At 41.2% G+C, this 19,266-nt stretch overlaps 2 protein-coding genes across 2 annotated transcripts in view; both read left to right on the forward strand.

Annotated features, from left to right (window-relative positions):
• HAT1 (histone acetyltransferase 1) overlaps nucleotides 1–4,360 on the forward strand; it is a 28,319-nt gene extending 23,959 nt beyond the window's left edge. The window contains exon 11 of the mRNA XM_063342038.1: nucleotides 2,727–4,360. Within this exon, the coding sequence (XP_063198108.1) occupies nucleotides 2,727–2,753 (27 nt within the window). The 3' untranslated portion in view covers nucleotides 2,754–4,360. The remainder of the gene's footprint in view (nucleotides 1–2,726) is intronic.
• An 802-nt stretch (nucleotides 4,361–5,162) lies between these two features.
• METAP1D (methionyl aminopeptidase type 1D, mitochondrial) overlaps nucleotides 5,163–19,266 on the forward strand; it is a 52,739-nt gene continuing 38,635 nt past the window's right edge. Inside the window, 2 exon segments of the mRNA XM_063340936.1 lie at nucleotides 5,163–5,299; nucleotides 5,301–5,392. Of these exon segments, the coding sequence (XP_063197006.1) occupies nucleotides 5,163–5,299; nucleotides 5,301–5,392 (229 nt within the window).

Consider the following 19,266-nt stretch of genomic DNA (forward strand, 5'->3'; position numbering starts at 1 on the left):
TCATCTCTAGACATTATGAGTGTAGGAACTGGATAGCTGAAGCTGGATGCTAGTAGAGCCTTCTATTCTGGGCACGATATGACGCTAAAGTAATCCCGGCTGTAAATTATTTTTGTTCAAGCATATCTTTTATCCTAGGTTTCTTATTTTAAGCTGCTTTTGTTCTTTGGGTTATTACATACTAACAGGAACTTAGAGCAAATACTAATAAGAGGTTTATGTAATTTAATTTACGCTATGACTTTTTTCTGCATTTTGATTAAATCCAGATTTTTCAGTCACTTCACTTAAACACCAAGTGGAACTTTGCACAACATGCTGATGCAGCCTTTAAAAAAGTTTTGTGTGCTTGAATATTCTTTTCAGATTGCGCATAAGATTTGGAAGTATATTTAAAGTCTGTCATTGCAGACACTGCTGGCATTAGACTGCTGGTTTGCCCTTCCGTCACTTACAAATCCAGTCACAGCAACAGTGAATCTACTTAAGAAAATTCAGTGGGTTATCTAAAACGGTGAATTTAGTTCAAGTGATGGAGACAAATTTTCTTTCCATGCAAAGCTATTGTCAATAGGGCTAATCCAAGATTTTGTCCAAAGAGGTAAATCGAGCTCTGAAAAACGTTTATGTTTAGAAACCTGGGTCAAACTCTTCCTTTTCATGTATTTTGAAGCATAAAAGTTACCTACTGCAGATACTAGGAAACAACTTTCAGCTCAACAACTAATAACCTAAAGAAATACAACAGAATGCCCATAGTTTCAGAACTGAGAAAGCAAGCTACCTGAAGCTGCAGGATTTGAAGGATGCTTTAAGTGCTGTAACAGGGGGAATAAAGGTCTGTGTAGCTGAAGTGGCGTCTTGGGCAGTAAATGTCCATGCCTGCTATGAACGACCACACTGAGCTGTGATGTGGCAGCTCAGGCAATTCAGGACTGACCTATTGTCTCTCTCTGCAGTGTCAGCAGGAGGGCAAGCAGCCCGTAATGTCATGTCTATGCAAGGGATTTACGTCTGCTTATATAGATGATTTTTTTTTTCAATTCTTTTTTGTCTCTCACTGAGACTTTGTTGCTCTTTATGTTTTTCCTTTATCATATTGAATGACTGTCAGACACTAGAAGGATTGAAAAATCTTATGTTGCATATTTTGCTATTTTACCTTTTCTCCCAGTGTCAGTTCTGACCCGATTTCGTCAGTATCAAACTGTTATATTCGTAAGCCTATCACCTAAAAGCATGGAATCTCAGCTTTCAAATTGAAAATATTATTCTGCAACGCTACTGCTTTGTGAAACATTGCTTGCTAGGGTAATTTGGTCTTGAAGTTGACAAAAAGACAGCATGGTAAAATATTAAAATGTGTGTCTCATAAGCAAGTATCTGTTGCAGATATTTCTGTTGTCTCAAAAAAAAAAATCAACTTGAAGTCATGGGGAACATTTTTTTTTTTCCCCTATGCCATCAGTATTTCCATCCATTTTATGCTGCTAGCTCGCTCTCCAATGATCAGAAAGATTTCAATTGAACCCCGAGTTCTGTCTATTAGAATGTTTCATTTACAAAAGGCTATTAACCATGCCAGTGGCAGTATTTGGAATTGTGAGGCTAAAAATTTAGTGCAACCAGTGCAAATGGAAGGCTATTACACAAAGCAATACAAATAGATGCAAGCTCTGCTCAGGCAGGGCATGCAATCTGCCATGATACTGGCTTGTAACTGTGGAGGGGAAAATCATGGGACTGGGCTTCCCTCCCTATCGCTCAAATCTTTTTATAATGTAAAAAGAAAAATAATGCAAATACCAGATTCTGCCCAAAACTACTCATTCAAGTATGTGGTTACTAGGTTCTTTGTTCCTTAACACTAAAGCCTTCAGTTAACAGGCATTGTAAGAAACGAGACTACAGACTCTGTATCTGAGCTTCCTTTTAGGCTTATAATATAATGGTACACGCTAGTGTAAAAAGGATCATTAATCTAACGATTTCCAGATTTCCATGTTCAATATATTTTTAATTCTCTGGACTAGAGAAGCAAAAAGAAAAGGGGGGGGAAAAAATGTGCCCCTTCCGCTCTTCAAAGCTCACTTCAGATATAAGGCTCCCACCCAAATTGAAGGAATCTCAGGTAATGACATGATGAAGATAAAGCCTTGGGAAGAGCGTTTCAGAATTCCCTCAGTGCTGATACAAAAAAAAAAAAAAAAAATTCCATATAGTAGGAGCAGTACTGCGTGCTGTTTTTTTCCTGAGAGTAGCACTAGCTTCTTTCTTTAGTAAATAAAGAACATGTACTGCTGTAAACATTCCCCATATAGGAGGTATGTGCTCCGTTTATGGTTGCTGCACAGTTTGAGCTGAAGAGATAAAATGCAAAGGAAATCTAGATCAATGTGAAGAGCTTGACATCCTCTTTTTTGTTTCTAAATGCTGTGGCAGTAAGGGAGGTGTTCCATGTTCAATGACTACTAATTTTAGATGCTTGCCTTTCTTCCAGTTAAGCCTTCCTCAGCACTGTATGGGTCGTTCATGATGTTAAAACTTTCACAGTTTCATGGAAAAGATAAAAGATTTGCCTAGAATGAATTTAATGTGATAGGGTCTATGAAAATGTTATTTTGCTTTCCCTAGAGCTGTGATGTCACAGTTTGGTGTAGTTTTGTCTGATTAAATGTATTTTGTATCACTGACATAGGAGGCTTTTTTCATTTTTGCAAGTTCAGGACTCCAAACTGCCTCACCGTGGATGAGATGAACACCAGCGCTAAACACAGGACAGCTACTTGGGACTAGAGCAGGACTCAAACAGTACCAGCCTCATCAGCAAAAACTGCTGTGGAACTAAATCATCTTTTGAGACAACCTTAGATAGGAAAGTCTAAGCCTAGCCTCAGAAGTATCCAGCTGCCTACATTTAAACTAGAAGCATATTTCTGTATTGCTCTAGGTAAGATTTCATTTATGCATAAGGCATAATGCTCTTGTTTTATTGACTATTACAGACTGCTTTCAAACTTGCATGTAAAAGCCTAGCTTTATGTCTTCCTTAGCACATCTTTTGCTTATTTTAATACCAGGATATTTTAATATCCTAACAAACCTCTGTCTGTTATTTATATTTCTTAGTAAAAGGAGAAAACCTGCATCTAAGCATAAATTAGAGACTACTGAATAATGACTGTTGTTAGACTTGATTCACTCAGAGACTGCAGAAATTACAGTTCTTCTCTTGGAATGTAATCAATCGTAATTCGATCGATCCCCTCTTAGTTTCTGATATGCAAAAGGAATTGGTCTGGTCTAACTGCTAGCACATACCTACAAGTATTTGTGAAATAACCTGACACTTAAGGACAGGGTAACTACAAAGGTGCTAGCAGCATAACTAGTATTGTCTCCAGCTCCTGCATTTTCATATGCTGTCAACCAGTTTTCAGGCTGTTACAACAGGGAATTTTGGTTTTATGGCCACAGACAAAAGCCAAGCACTTGCTTCATTTTCCCTAGAAGTGGCCTCGTTCCACTGAGTAGGAAGTCCTTATTGACTGAGGTAAGAAAGGTGAGACGCGGCTACCTTAGAGCACTTTGTTTCTCTCCTTTAGTGACAGTTCAGGAAAAGATGGTGAATTACTCCTCATACGTGGCTACTTTTGTGTGAAGCGTGCTGTTCTCTCCAGCCACGCGCAGGCACACCCACTCCAGCACACATGTAGTTACTTACGCCAAGCAGCAGCAATGTGCGATTGCTTTACACCGTACACGGGTGTCACAGAACGGGTGGCTGGGTGTCCGCATTCCTAAAGCCATGTAAAGGGAGAAAATAAGATAAAATGATGCCTGATGAGAATCAAACTCCTGAAAGACCATACTGTGCTGTAGAATTAGGAACAAGGTGAAGACATGCACGTGGTCTGCATATAAGCACCTACTGCGCTGTGGCAGCTGATGTGCTTTTCCTAGTCATGTCTATACAGGACCACCGAGACTATCACAGCACATTTTTTTAGATCAGAGAACTCTTGGAATTTGCTCCTTAAAGGCAGAAATACTTACACTGTAACTTTTAAGTTTGTACATTTTTTTGGCTTTTCCCAGAGGAAAAGTATCCCAAAGGATGCTTGCGTTACTTCTACGTTTTGTTTTCTTCCCTCTACTCTTGCAACCACCTAATGCTTTCCGTTCACACTTTCATTTGGCAATTTGATTCCTTCAGGTTTAGTGTTTGCCTGTCAGCTATTGGATTTATGCCCTGTTAACAGTTTTTCTCAAACTCTGGCTAGCCACAAGAACATAATTTCAAAATGTGTTTGTTAATACAGGCAAGCCAAATACAGGCAAGGAAACAAAAGGGTGGAAAATAAAAATGATAAATAGACATTAGAAGTTTGGCTTGATTTTTATTTGACTGCAAACGAAACCTACCATACCGTCTAAGATGGTGACAGTTCTCTATGGTGATACTTGTACCACAAAAAGGTTGGTAAGATGCTGCCCTACTGAAAAGTTTGTCTTTTTAAATCTTTTCTAAAAGCATGAAGTTTGGCTGTGCAGATGAAATAATGAGTTTAACTAGAAAAGTATTTGAGTTTTAGGGTTCAAGCTTTATCCTTCAGATTCTGCATGGGCCTTTACAACAACTACAACAGCAAAAACTTAGTTGAAGAAGAGTAGTTCATCTTCTTAGTCACAAAGTACAGAAAAATGTTTTGTTGTTTTTAAAAAGGGCGGGGGGGTGGGGAAGAAATGATGAGGTAACCAGCACTCATGGTTGCAGCTCTTCTGAGACTGAGTCCCGCTTGGGCAAGTGCTGTCTCTCTACTGCATGTGGTGGGAAGAGCGGAGCCTCCAAGCCCGCTGGGCACGTTATAAAGCTCAGAAGGATGGAGACTCTACAGAAGGGCCCTTCAGCAGTACCTCAAGGGAACAACAACCTGAAGCCCGCCCAACATCCCACCGCGGGACAGGCCGAGGCGGCAGCGCGGATGAGCACTGACATTTGAAGGCAACGCAAGGCCCGCCATGCCGCCCCGCTCAAACCCTCGCAGCTCTCCACCGGGGAAGGGCGGGAAGGGGGCGCTCCCTCCCCGCCGCCACAGCCGCGGCCGGGCCCCGCGCCCTGCCAGGGCTACGGGTCGGCGAGGGCAGGCTGCGCGGAGGTGATGGCCGCCGGCCGGCCGGGGCAGGGTGCCGGGGCGGCGCTGAGCGGAACGAGCCGCCGGCGGAGCGGGGATTTACCTCAGCCGGCGCGCGCGCTCCCGCAACGGCCCAGCGCGAGGCTGCCGGGGCGCACCCCCCCACACACCCACCCACCCCTCCCGCGGCCACGTGACCCCGCCTCACATGGGCAAGATGGCGGCGCCCAGAGCTGTCAACGTGCTGCGGAGCGGAGGTGAGCGCGCGCCACCGCCACCACCGTCGCCGTCGCCGTCGTCGTCCCGGGGGAGGGAGGGGAGGCGCGGGTCCGGCGCAGCGCTTTTCCCTCTTCCCGCCGGCCGCCGCCGGGCTGTGAGCCTGCCTGGATAATCTGAGGAGCAAAATGCGGGGAGACCGTTCCGCCGGTCGGAGGGCCCGGGGCGCGGGAAGGTGGCCCGGGGCGGCGGGGCCTGGCGAGCCGCAGCGGGGTCCTGCAGCAGCGGCCGCAGCTGTCTGGTCAGTTCCCGTGGCGCCGTGCTGGAGTTTGAGGCCGGCCGGGACGCCTCACCGGGCGGACACCGGGCAGCACCTGTGGCCTGGGCAGTGATGGACAGTACGGGTAGGCCGCACGGGTGTTTTGCTGTCATCGTTTTTGCTCTTAGAATTTAAGCCGTTTGACAGAAAAAGTGACGTGACAGAAGCACACGTGGTTCTGCCAGCCCACTCGGCCGCAGAACTTGGTTCATGTTGGCGCTTCGGCGTGTGTCGGGGCTTCGCAGGTCCCCTCGTCCCTCACAGGCCCTGGTCCCTTCTCCACCACACAACACCTCCGCCACGTAAGCTCTCACAAGTGAATCGCTCCCATCGCTCCCTGACTTACTAATACGTAAGAACAATCGTACAAAATGCTGTACTTTGCTGGAAAATGCGCTGTCTTGTTGGCATAGCGTTATTTACCTCTCAGTCCTTCCCCTCAGTCCTTTATTGTCTCATGTTAGATAAGACTGGAAGCTCTTGGGGCATACCGTTCTGTCAGTGTTTCCTTTTAGCACTGTTGTAAAATCTTAGATGTGTGAACAGAAGGAAATTCCTCACAGTGATCTTGATGAAAGGCTTGTATGATTATTATTTTTTTTTCTTAAGACTGTTAAATAGTTAGTGTAGTAATAGGGAATAGAGTGATCCCAGATCAATTTTACCTTAAACATTAAACTGAATGGTGCGTGCTTTCAGAGAAATCATAATATTGCAATGCTTTACACCTGGCATAACAAAATTTCAGTCCCTTTTCTCATGTTATTGATCTTGATCTTCTACGGTACTTTTATTTTTCATGCTATCCAACAGTCTTGAAAACCACTGGAAAATGTAAAGGCCTTTTCCTCATAGTTAATCCTGAATTTCGCAGGGCAGAAATGCCACATCTTTTGGTTTTTTTTCAGTGGTGAAGGCTCATATCTGTAAGGAAATTTCAGTTTGACTGGACTCTTGGAATCTGAGCATCAGCTGAACTCTGGGAAGAGCTGCAACATTTGGCCTTCACAGTTTCATTGTGTTATTTCTAACAACCGTCAGAACCTTCATGCTTGCGTGTGTGGAAGTGTGGAACAGAATCACGTTTTTTAGTATATAATACCATACAAACAATGGTTTATTTGTTTGAATCTCAAATGAATTGAAATTTAGTGTGCAGCTTCATACTATTCATTATTTGCTTCAGTAGTTGTGTCTGCGACCTTTTTGTTCTGGTTATGGTTTTGGTCACGTGTCCATACCCTACCACTGCCTCCAGCCCCCTCCACACCTAGAAACATGGTGTCTGTCATCCAGTTAAAAGAGCCAAACTGTTTAAATTTGTTAAGCTTTCATACCTTCCCTTCAGGCATCAAACCTTGTTCAGCTCCCCTAGTGGATATGCATTTCCAGAAGTTGAAAAAGAAAAACTGTCATAATTCAGACAAGACTGATTAAACTAAACCCAATTTTCTCTGAATTGGACAGTTCAGTATAATTTAATTTGCAAATACTGAAAGACAGAAGTAATTTAAATTGGATTTCTGTTCACCTAAGGGAATCTATTCTACCTAAATTGAATGAAAATTACTTTTTTTATAGCCTCTTTTGTGACATTTTTTCGTATTTCTGATGTTATGTTTTTATAAATGATGAAAGGAAAGTTTTCTTTATTATGGAGCTGTTTCTAGATTAGTGCATTTGAACAGCAGAGTTCTTGGAAGTTTTTATATTGGCTAAATACTTCCTTCACATATCAGAAGGGCTTAGGCTAGCCTAAAAAATCTCTACTATATTTGAAAAAAGAAAATAAGTTGAATGAAAGATTGTAGGAAGTCAAAAAGACAGTTTGTGCCCTTTCAGTAGGCATATAGGGAATTTATTTGAATAGTCTCTGCCTTGCTAGTGTCAGAATTGCAACAGTGTCAACCCAAGGAGAAGGTACGCAACTTTGTAAGAGTGTGAGTGGCTTGCACAAACCTTTGTGAAATTCCATATGCTCAAACACTGCACTTCAGAGTGGCCTTGCAGTGGGCTGAACTGCATTTTAGCTGACATCCTTTCTTGAACAGTAGTTGAAAAGAATTTTACAGGTGATGCATAGAAGTACAAATTGCATTTAACATTTTGTAAAAGGAAACTAAGAAACATCCAGAATATGGACACATCAAATCAGTGTTGTCATGTCATGGTTTGAACTTACAAATAGTTGTTACGGTTTGAGGAACCCACAGCAATTTATAGTCGTTTAGACAATTATTCTCTCACCCGATGACCCCTCCCCAGCCGGGAAGGGAAATCAGGGAAAAAAGAAGGAAACACAAGGGTTGAAATATAAACAGATTTAATACAATAAGACTAAATAATTAACATTAATAAGACTAATGAACCACTATTGATCTCACTACCAACATAAAATGTACAAGCATTGTACACAGCCCATTCTCTTAGCAGGAAGCCATGCACTCCCAGCAGGGACAGCCAATGTAGGACACTGCGAGCACTATGGTTTCAGGAGGAAGGGAAGGGCTCAGGGGTCCAGATCCGGGGCAAGGAGTTCTCAGGATGGCAGCCATCAAGGGAGAGAGAGAACTTCTCAGCAGACTTTCTAATTTATATTGAATGTGATGTTCATGGTATGAAATAATCCTGTTGGCCAGCCTGCGTCAAGTGCCTGGGTCTTGCTCCTCCTCATCCCCGCACCTGGCAAGGCTCAAAAACACTGAGACCTTGAAAGACGCATACCATAGCTGGCTACAAAGTAAATATTTTCACAAATTCAGATAATAAGAATCTTCTAAAAGTGCAGTTTTCCCAAGCATTAGAAGAGAAATTAGTCCTGTGTTGCTGAAACCAGGACAATAGTACAGATTATATGGTGATTCATTGGCTTGTAAATGGTCTAATTACATATTATGACGGTTTCAGGTACTAAAATAATTGCATCCATGATACTTCATTGATAATGAAATAAAGTAGAAGACATCAAAGAACTGCACGTCTACAAATGCAACTTAGATGGTTTAAGGCATATTAGTCTTCTATTGATTTATTCATTTTAGGCAAGTAATTTTCTGTAGAGTAGAAGCCCCTGATTCCTTGTAATGAAGTTTCAGGACTTCGAGCCACAGGAAAATAACTGATGAGAAGACATTCCTTGTAAAATAAGTTACTTACTATGTTAAATACTGATATAACTGATTTCTGATCTTGCTTCCCTATCTCTAACTATGAATAAGTACTCTGTAATAATCTATGTGGCTTATTACTGGCCAGACTTTTAAAGTTAAGTCATTGTAGACTTGCTATGTGTGATACACCTCTTAGATATGTAGCCTGTGTTCCCAGGCTGTCTGTTTGCTTATACACTGCCTTGTTAAGCCCCTTGCAGAGCTGGAAATTTGTACGCAGGCTCCTGAACAGATACTGACAAACCTGGGAACTGCTCTCAGGTAGAAGCTGTAGCTACCTCCAACACCACAGGATGTGAGATGTTGAGAGATACTTTTCTTCTGCAGAGCCTTTTAGAAATGATTGTTTTCAAATTTTTGCTGAGAATGTCACTCTTTTCCCCTACGTTAGTAAAATGAAGAGGAAATAGAGAAATGTGATTTTAAACCTTTTTTAAAAAAAAAGCTGGGGGACATAGCTGGAGTTTGATTTTGTTGCAATACAGCTTCAAAGCCTTGCACTTCCAAGTTTGCCTGGAAGTACCAAGTCTTATTAGAAATCAGACTTTTTTCTTTTTCTTTTTTTTTATTACAAAGCATTTTTGTTTGGGCCGTATAGATCACAAGTTTAGTTCATGGGTCTTTTTAGTAATGCATGGTTGAGTACTGTCTGTACTTCGGAGATAGTCTAGGCAAAATTGAGTATTTCAAAGGAATAATAAACTCTTCTCCAGCAGGGTATCTATATAAAAATCATCAAACTATTCTGAAGCATTAAAGAAGTTAGAAATATTAGTTCGGACCCTGTAGAGAGTGGAGCAATAGAAGGTGTAGCAAGTGACTGAGGCAATATTGAAGTGATTTGGTTTACGTCCTTTACATAGAGTGCATACATACATAATTTTATGTAGTGTTTTTCTTTGTGGTCAGACATTTACCATTTAGGATGGTAAAAACAGTAGTCAACTTTTAAATTACCATTTTATGTTGAACTCTACCTGTCAGTGTACGGAAGCATGCTATGGAGTCTCCAGCTGGGAATTGGTTAAATAAATTAATAATGTGCCTGCTGTAAATCTCTTCAAATCTCCATTTCCGTGGCTTTTTGATTTCCAGAAACATGGTCAAGATCAAATTGGCTACCTTACTGAATAATACCTACACAAAACTGTTAAGAGTTTCCATGACCTGCAAGGGGAGAGGGCTGTCTTCACTGCCTGGGAATCTTTTTTGCGGTCGTTTCTGATATCCTGTTGCTGTCGCTAACCCACCTCTTCCATAGGGGGGAACCTGGACCCGACGGCACATCACGTCCTCACCCACACAGCGTGCTACAGAGCATCTAGCGTCTTTCAGAATAGTTAGCAGAACCAGCATCTGGGCTGAGTTGTGGCATCCTTCCCCCAGTGTGCTCAGTTTCCTTTCCATTTATATTTCTTTTAACTTACATTCATGAAATATTTACTTACTATCCGTGCCTCATGAAACACCTATGGTCCACTTTGTTTCATGGACGCAGCTGAGGGTGCCTGCTGGTCCCTTAGGGAAGCAGGGGGGACACCCGTGTGAAAAATAAAGTACTGAACTGTATTTTAGGGACATTACCTCAACCTTAATTTGGACTTGATCTTTATCATTGTCAGTATTCAGCCAGTTTGTGCATTCTCTCCAGATGGGAACCTGTGTTTTTCAGTCTTGCATTGGAATTGGAGTTGACATAAAACATTTGACCAAACTTAAGAAATTGAGTGAATTTGGGTTAGAAGATAGAGCCTAATACAAGACTTCTGACTCTTGAGTTGTCCATAAAAACTTTACTGAATCTTTTACTAAGTAGTATTTCTGCTACACATGGTCCGTGTCTTGCATTTTATTAGTCTGCAGCCCTTGATATAATGCTTATGGTCTCATGAAATGCAGACTTTTCAATGTTTTGAAGAGGAAGTGAAAGAAGGGTGCAAAATGAGGTAATTTTCTTTTTTGCTGGAATCAAAGCACGCATGCCAGATTTTTTAACTGCCGAATGCTACTGAATCAATATGTTTCCATCTTTTTGATGATGCATTTTGAAATAGGAGTTACATTTATTTTTAAAAAATTGTTGTAACTTACCCTTTGATAAGTGTATTTAACCATAAACTTCAACATGTATGAGATTATCCTCATGTTAAAAATAAATCATAAAAATCTTCTTAGCCCTATTGATATTCAAACGCTAGAAGTATCTCTTCATTCATATTTTCATCACCATTAAAAAGAAAGTTAGAAATGTACAACTCAAAAAATTATTCCTCACCTATGGTAACTTTCAATACTTTTAACCTAATGCTTATTACAAAAAATTAACTGTAGCATATACAGATAACAGTTTTGGGGAGACTTGACTAAATGTTTCCTGGTATTCCAGACTCGTAATTAAATATGTCCTGTAATTCTGAGGGGGTTTTTGGCAGATGAGAAAAAGTGGTTGAAAACTTTCGCTAGAGAGTTTTTCAAGATCAAATGATGCTTGGCTGCACTGTGCAATATATGAGCTGGGCAATTAGCTGGAAGAAAATATTAATTCACATTTTCCATTAATTTGTAGACAGACTCATGTCTCCAGAATTTAACATTAGCGTTATCAGCTGCAAATGATGCACGGTGGAAGTTCAAAGCATTTGATTGTGGTACACTTTTAGCATTTTTCAAATGATCCTAAGGTAGTTTCATCCCTGTCTTGAAAATAATCAGGCAGACGAGGGATTATTCCCATTTCAACAGTGCAGCAATGAGTAACTCTGGGGCAGACAGGCACTTTCATGGTTTGAGGCACAAGAGAAAAAATATTCCCCTTTCAATAAAGTGTTTAATTGTTCTCTTCTTTCAGTTGAGAGGTAATGTATTGTTGGCAGCACACAGCCCCTTTGTTCTGACAAGATCTATCACTTCTGGCTGTGGATGGATCTGTAGGGTGTGGTTTCTCCATGAGCTTAGGTTTCTCAATCAGCCAGAATTAGCTAAGATTGCCTTTAAACGAAGCAAAGCCATTCGCAGATGTCCAGCCGTGGTGTGAGTTGGATCAACTTGTTGATCTACCTGGAAATCAGCCGCCGCGGTGGAGGCTGTATTTGGGTTGGCAGCTCCTGGGTCCAGTTTGATGCGGGAGGGAGGGTGGCATCCCCGCTCCTGGCAGCAGCCTGCAGCCAGGCTGGCACAGCTGCTGGCTTATAAACCAGCAGCATTTTCATGTGCGGTTACATTTAAGTGATCGGTATAAGTAATGTTAGGCATTACCTGCGTGTGTTTAGTTGGTGGCTAGCTGCCGAAACTCGATGTTTTCTGCCACATCGGCAGCTTTGCTGACCCACTCCTACTCATGTAGCCATTCATTCCCGTACATAAAAAGTCTTTTCTTCTCTGTAGGAAGGTGCCCATTGACCTGTGGTGCTGGGGCGTCACCACTGAGGTTACAACTAAAAGCCACACAGGGACAAAATTTGTGACAAGTTCCTGAAGAGTACTTAGTGTCAGCCTTTTGTGAATGCTTTCTCTGCTCTGACTGCCTTGTATCTTGGGTGGCCAGGTCCCAGGCAGTGTCCAGTATCTGCCAGTACTTAGCCTGTGATAAATATATTGGATGGGTATGTTTTTAGATACCAGAAGTTAACTGAGGTAAGCCTCGCTGTAATCCTTCAGGCAAAATTGAACCGGCTTGAAAGTTTATTTTACATGCGTCATTTTCCATTTTGCAGAGTTTTCCTTAAAGCTCACCTGGACCTTTCTCTAAGCAGAAAGGAGCTGCTTGCTCTTTCCATTCCCATCGCAGAGCTCTGAAACTTCTCCACTGTCCACAGCAGCTCACTGCCCTGGTGCGGCGATTCTGTGTGAGGGCTGGTGTCCAGCTGCCTGTGGAGGCTACTAATCCTGAAGGAAAACACCAGAAAGCTTGGGGAAAGTTTCTCTACCAAGAAACTGGGATGCCCCTTCATAGGGACTTGGCTTGTTGACATGTTTCCAAAACAGGTTTTACAGTGCTCTCTCAGTCTTCAGAGTTAGACATAGGGATGCCCATGAGCGAGGAGCACTCCCAGTTTCCATGCGCAACTTCTGCGTCACCTGCCAGAGGCTTTTGTCCTTGTCTGGCTTTTCCTTACCTGGCTTCAGGTATAGAAGCAAAGGCTCAACGTAATACTGTGTAATACGGTGGAAAGTCAGATTTTAATTCCAGGTGTGCAGTTCAGTGCTGGTTTTGGGTGGCACAAAAGGCAAACGTTGTCTCTTACTGAAGGGGTAGGTCTCTTCAAGCTCACAAATGCCTTGTTAATCAACACATAGATCTTAGGGCTGCTCTGTAAAGAACCAAATGACGGATTTAACCTTCTCTATACTTATGCAGCAAATCAATGAAATAAAGGATACCACTTCACAATCTCTAGGGATTAAGTTAAAGAAAAGAAAGATACAGGCTTTTAAAATCTACACCAGAGGATGACCCTGCCGAGCCTGTGTACAGGATCCAACTGCAAGTGAAGTCTCTGGCTTTTTGGCTCTTGCGAGTCCTGTTACTTAAAACATCACCAGTAGTGGTACAGTCACATATATATCATAGGTCTATGGTGGTCTCTAAGCTTGTTTACTGTAATACATCATATTTGAAGAGAAATGATGAAGTACTTAATCATCCCTAAAGAAATTCTGGACCTCACATTGTGAATTATATTGTATTTTCGGGCAGATAGCTCTAACCAAAATCACAGTATTGGATGCCATGTGAGCATATAGCATAACATCTTTTTCCCTCTGAGAGCTTGCAGTACAGGTAGCTGTGGCGGACAAAAGGGACTGAAATCGTGAGCAGTAGTTGATGGATGGAGAAACTGTAGCTCCAAGGGAGTAATTTGGGGAGGGTCTCGTGGCAGCACGGCATCGGCAGAATGAAACAGGGCCTGAGGCTGCCCTAGTGCCTGCTGCTCCCGAGCTACCAGCCTAACATAGAGTTTAACAGGGGACATACGTGAAGTGGCTTTCTGCGTTTAGATAACATATTCCTTTTACTCAAGCTTTTGCACTGAATTACCCTACCTAGACCAGAAGCTGTCTTTAAGGCACATATATAAACAACGTACCCTGTGTCTGTAGAGTTTGGAATTGTGTTGTGCGTGTTCTCTAGGCGTGCAGGAGAAACCAAACTGAGCTAGTCTCCCATTTCTTGTATGGTTTCCTGCGTGTAGCTAGAGTTGGAGATTAAGGTTGAGGCTACCAAAAAAAAAATCTATAGTGTCATGGTATTTTCTTTTTTTATTCTGAAGAGACCTGGATTTCTGCTGAAGTCACGCTGAAGACAGGCTGCTTCTGATTTTGAACCTGTTCTGGTGCTAAAGCTGCAGCAGAGGTCTGTGTCATGAAATCTAAGCTGGTTTTCCTTTCCACCATACTCAGACGTACTAGACATGATGTTCTGGTTGAGACAGTTGTAAATCATGAGGAAATTTAAGTGAAAGCTTAGGAGTTTTTGAGCTAAAATCACCTATAGGATCCCTAGTTACAGTGATCTCAATTTGGGATGATGTATATTTTACCTCTCTTGGTTTTTTTTCTTCATTCCTCCTTTCTTCTCCCCAGCTTCTGAACAAGCCCATTCCTGTAGCATTTGGAAATGCACCTCTGGTGAGACAGACTTGCTGCCTCTTCTTCTCTTTGACAGTTTGGTATTGTGATGTGCCAACCCTGGATAGCTTGCAGTGCTTTGAGACACTACATTGCAGTGCTGTCAATCTAGCAATATTTATTAGCATTAAAATTTAATTTGAAAATATTTTGAAGTAATAAAGTGGGAGGGGGAGTGGGTTACAAGGCAATTGTTTTTTTTTTTCTTTTTTTTGATGTTGTGTTTGTTCAAGCTATGTGCATTTGTCGCAGTGGTTTCTTTCCTAAGTATTTCTATTTAAATGAATGTTGTTAAGATATACTTGTGTGCCTGGTCTAACTTTCATAATACATATGTGAAAAAGCAAGAGAACGTATACAAGCAGTGGTCTGTATGTCGTATACTCTCTGCCTTACAGTTATTGCATCCTGTAGAAAGAGGCTGTTTGGCTACAGCAGTGTTTTAATTTCATTTTTTAGGTTTTAGTTACACATTTCTGGAGTCTCCCTGACCACTTCTGTTACCTGATGGCGCCTATATTTCATCAAGTTTAGACAAGCAGTCTACCTGGACTTAGGCCCAGAGGAGCAGCTGTACCTGAACATGATCCCCTCTGCCTGGGAATACAAGACCTGTAGTACCGCGATTCCCAAGGGAATTGAAAGAAAACTGTGTTCAAGCCTCCCCTCCTGCTTTTTTTTATTTTCTTTGTTGTTTTTGTGTAGTATTGCCTTATACTGACAGGTAGCGTACCTCACCACGAGTAAAATCTGGTATTAGTTTGTTGATAATTAGGAGAAAAGATTCTTTTTAACCTAGACTTGGGAACAGAAGCAGGGAATAGCACAGGCAGCGACAGAAGTTACTCTGACATCTCTTGATTACTGCTTGCAAATAAAGTGACAAGTTATTAAACAAAATAACAAAAAGTGCTACAAGCACTGCTGTTATCATGTTGGGGTTTTTTTACTGCATTATAATTTTTATGCTTCCAGAGTTTAGTGGATGCAATTGTGGATTTTAATTTTGTTCTTGCATGTTTCTCTATAATCTGTTTCATTCTGTTAGAAAAGCTGCATTATATAAACATTGTGTATTATTTTAGCTGCAGAATATTATCATGGTGGATTTTTTTATTTAGAAAATGTTTTTTGAATTTTTTTATGATTGCAGACTGAGTGTTAGTTTTCAATCTAATTGAATTTAATTGCATTTCCTGTATGTTTTTTTTTTAATTTGCTCTTATGTGCCTTTATTTTCATCAGGAATTGTAAATTTGACATATTTTTTTTTGAAAGCATGGAGTTGGCAGTCAGACACAAGCCATGAAATAATTTAAAGCAATGAGATAATTATCTTAAAATTCTTCTAAACATGGGAACATGTAGTTCCTGCTTAATGATCACGAGCTGTTTCTTCATGTTATTTTGGATTGTATGACCCTCTTAGTTTTTTCTTTTTTAAGTTTAAAAAATTAAGATGGGGAAGAGTAATTAAAAACTGCTTGTTTCTTCCTATTCTAGCTTTTATGTCCAGGTAAACTGTACAGGCAGGCAGAACATGTGAATTACTCTTTGAGCTACATATATTTTTGTCATTGTTCATTTATCTTTTACTGCTCGTATTTACGTAACTAACATGTTATACCATTGCTTGTAGAGAGATTTTTTTTTTTCCCCTGGTATTGTAAAAAAAAGTGTGGAAGTATTTGCCTTGATCTATATCTTGTTTTTCTGTTACTTGTAACAGTTTGTCTGACTTATTTTTCTAAACGTGAGCTGTTTACCCTGGGAGGAACCACAGTGGCTGGAGAACACGTAAAGCTCTGGGATTACAAATGTGAAGACTGAACAGGATTCTGAGGTTTACTTATTTAAAACTAGTGAGTAATAAACATCTGAAATAAAGATGTCATTACTAAAAATTCATTATTCTGTTCCTCCCAGTAGGGGAATAAAAGGTCTGCTGTAGCACAGTACATGTATTGTGTTACAGTTCACATCTTCCAGGCTTCTTGTCTGCTCCAGGTTTGACATTCCTGGTATTGCTGAGGTTTAAAACAAAAAAAGCATGGGAAAAAGAAAGTCTTATCAGGTCTTTTTAAACCTCCAAAAGGTAAAGTTATAATCATATGGTATAATCACATTAAGAACTTTTTTCTAGTCACCAGCAAGGGAGAGAGTTACTGTTCTTGCTAGACAGAGTTCATTCTAAGTTTTTGATGGTTAGAGAATGCCTGAGGAGTGAAGCTAAGTTGTTTTCTCGCATTGTGGCCATAGTCAGAGGCCTCGGGCTTTAGGTTTCTGTTGTCTGAATTGTAGGAGTCTCCTGCCCTGGAGACTGCAGCAGTTTGAGAAATAAGTAAGGGAGAGGGAGAGGCTTTTGCCAACACAGAGGCTTCCTCAGCTCACTGCTCGGTGGTGAATCACGTAGGTGAACCTACGTCGTGAGTCTCACCTTGGTGTCTTGTGAACTTCCCGCTTCCTCGAGTCGGTGGTCCTGGTGGGAGATAGCGTTCCTTGGGAGCTCGCCTTGCTGTCGGGAACAGGAGTCTCTCCTGCTAGTCTGCCGTCATCCTTCCGCAGTAAGATAAGTTCCACGGCTGCGTGTCTGAAGAGAAGGCATGATCTCAACACAGGACAGGGCTCAGGTCCTCTACGGGACTCGTAGCCAGGAGCCAGGGATCTGGGGGCTGGTGGCGTGCATGGCCTTGGATAAGCCGTTGAACTTTCTGTGTCTTTCTACATCTACAATGGAGATATTTATCTACCTTGCAGGTGCGTTGGTTGAGATTAATGAGTTGTTTGTAAAGCACTTTGAAGATGAAAAGCACTATAAAAATGCTAAGTATTATTATGTATGAGCTCTTGAGTGCATAATGGCTGTTTGCCTGCCAGTATTTAAAGCAATTTGTTGTGCACTAAGTATGAAAGGCACTGTATGGAGTCAAGTTCTAGTTTCCATTTAAGAAAAGTAACTTTTATTTTCTGTCAGCAGTTCAGGTCACACCACTGGTCTTTGGTGTTATCTAGAGGGAAAACAGACTCTAGAAGACTTTTTAAGAGGAACCGTTTAAAAACTTTTAAACCCAGATTATTATATAATAAGGGTTTCTTCTCAATTGGTCATTTCTTACCCTCACTATAAGTCTTGGGTTTTGTTTGTCCACATCTTCTGCCTTCTCCCATTTTGCCAAATGCTTCTTCTGTCCCTTCGTACACTTCTGTCTGAACTGCCATAACTTTTATCTCCCCGACCTTTCCATCCATCTCCACAGTTGTCACCAAAGCTCCTGTTCTTTGTGCTGCTTCTGCTCGGCGGCTCTTGACATGTTGCACATGTTTCCTCACCACTTCATCTTAGGTCATTCCTGCACGCAGGTTTCCCCTGCACTCCTGCCCTGAGGAGTCTCTTGCCCCAGGTGCTCGCTGCACGGTACGGTGCTCTTCTTCAGGATGCTTCTCTAATAAATGTCAGAGCTGCCTGTTGGACAGGCAAACACATCCACAGAAGGGGTAACGCTGATCTGTGTTAGAGAGCAGACTTCGCTGTCTGTGACCTCTTGGTTAGGTGATCTTCATGCTTTTTGAGCATGGGTTTTTCTAAGCATCCTCCAGTGGTGATGTGGACTCCCATGTCAGGAGCTGAAACAAATCGATAATGAACTTGTTTTCTAAAAAAAAAAATCTTTGGACATGGCCATCAAATTCTCAGGTTTCCCCAAATCACAGGTTGAAAACCGCTGTGTCTTCTTTATCGTGTATCGGCACCATATAGTCTGTCCAGCTTGGATAATAAAATACTCGCTTTGGCCCAATCTTGGTTTACTGCATTGGGTTAGAGATGTGAAAGAAACAAACACCTCATCTTAAATAGGTTCACACTCATATATAATTACTTAAGTGCAGTCCCCTTCACTTTATAAGGTGTGTCACATAACCAGACCAGTGCGTGTTTTAATTGTAAGAGTAAAATGCAAGAGAGTAGGCATGAAAATTCATATACCACAGAGCAAGGGCTTGTAGTTTATTGGATGCAATTCAGGCAGAAAAATATAGTATGTGGCTATGTTTAGTATGACAAGAAGTGTCAGGATTCTCTATTTTGTCCTAGTTATTGCATTATCTTGCTATGTTTTTAAAAGGATCTAGGAAAAATAATTTAAGGTAGTATATACAAGCTGAACTGTTAATTGGCAAAGGGCTTTATCCGTATGATAACCGGCTGTTGCTCAAAGGTAGTTACAACAGATGTTCCTGAACAAGGGAAGTTTGAATTTATTTTTTTTATTATTCCTTTAAGATAGTTCATATTAAAAACATTATTTGAGTGGAAAACAATCTGGAAATGTTTTATGACATAGAAACAAAGTATGGAATGTTTGTTTGTTTATTTTGTTAAATGACTTGTTCCGTGGGGAGTTCTCCTTTTAGAGCTGTTGTCCTTTCCAAATCAGTAGATGTGTTTCCCTTAAGTTCTTAATTTCCAAACAAAGAGGAAAATGTTGGAAACCAAGTGTTCAACAAACTGCCCTGCTGCACGGAAGCCTTAGAAAAGAGGAATAAAGGGCTCTTCAGAGCTCCTCAAAGGTCTTTTGGCAGGCATACTCTGTAGCGTGCAGCCTGAGAAAACTTTCATGAGTGTTTTTGAAAGTCACACTGTTCTCTTTCGAGTTTAGACGATAAATAACCAGCCACTCCAACCAGCTGTATAAAGTCTCCAACTTTCACATTTTAAAGATGTTTACCCTCAGGTATTTATGGTTAAAATACCTGTTCAAAGCTATGTTTCAATTTTAGATCAAGCTCATTTTGAACC

The sequence above is a fragment of the Chroicocephalus ridibundus genome, chromosome 7 (genome assembly GCF_963924245.1).
Source record: "Chroicocephalus ridibundus chromosome 7, bChrRid1.1, whole genome shotgun sequence".
Lineage (NCBI taxonomy): Eukaryota > Metazoa > Chordata > Aves > Charadriiformes > Laridae > Chroicocephalus > Chroicocephalus ridibundus.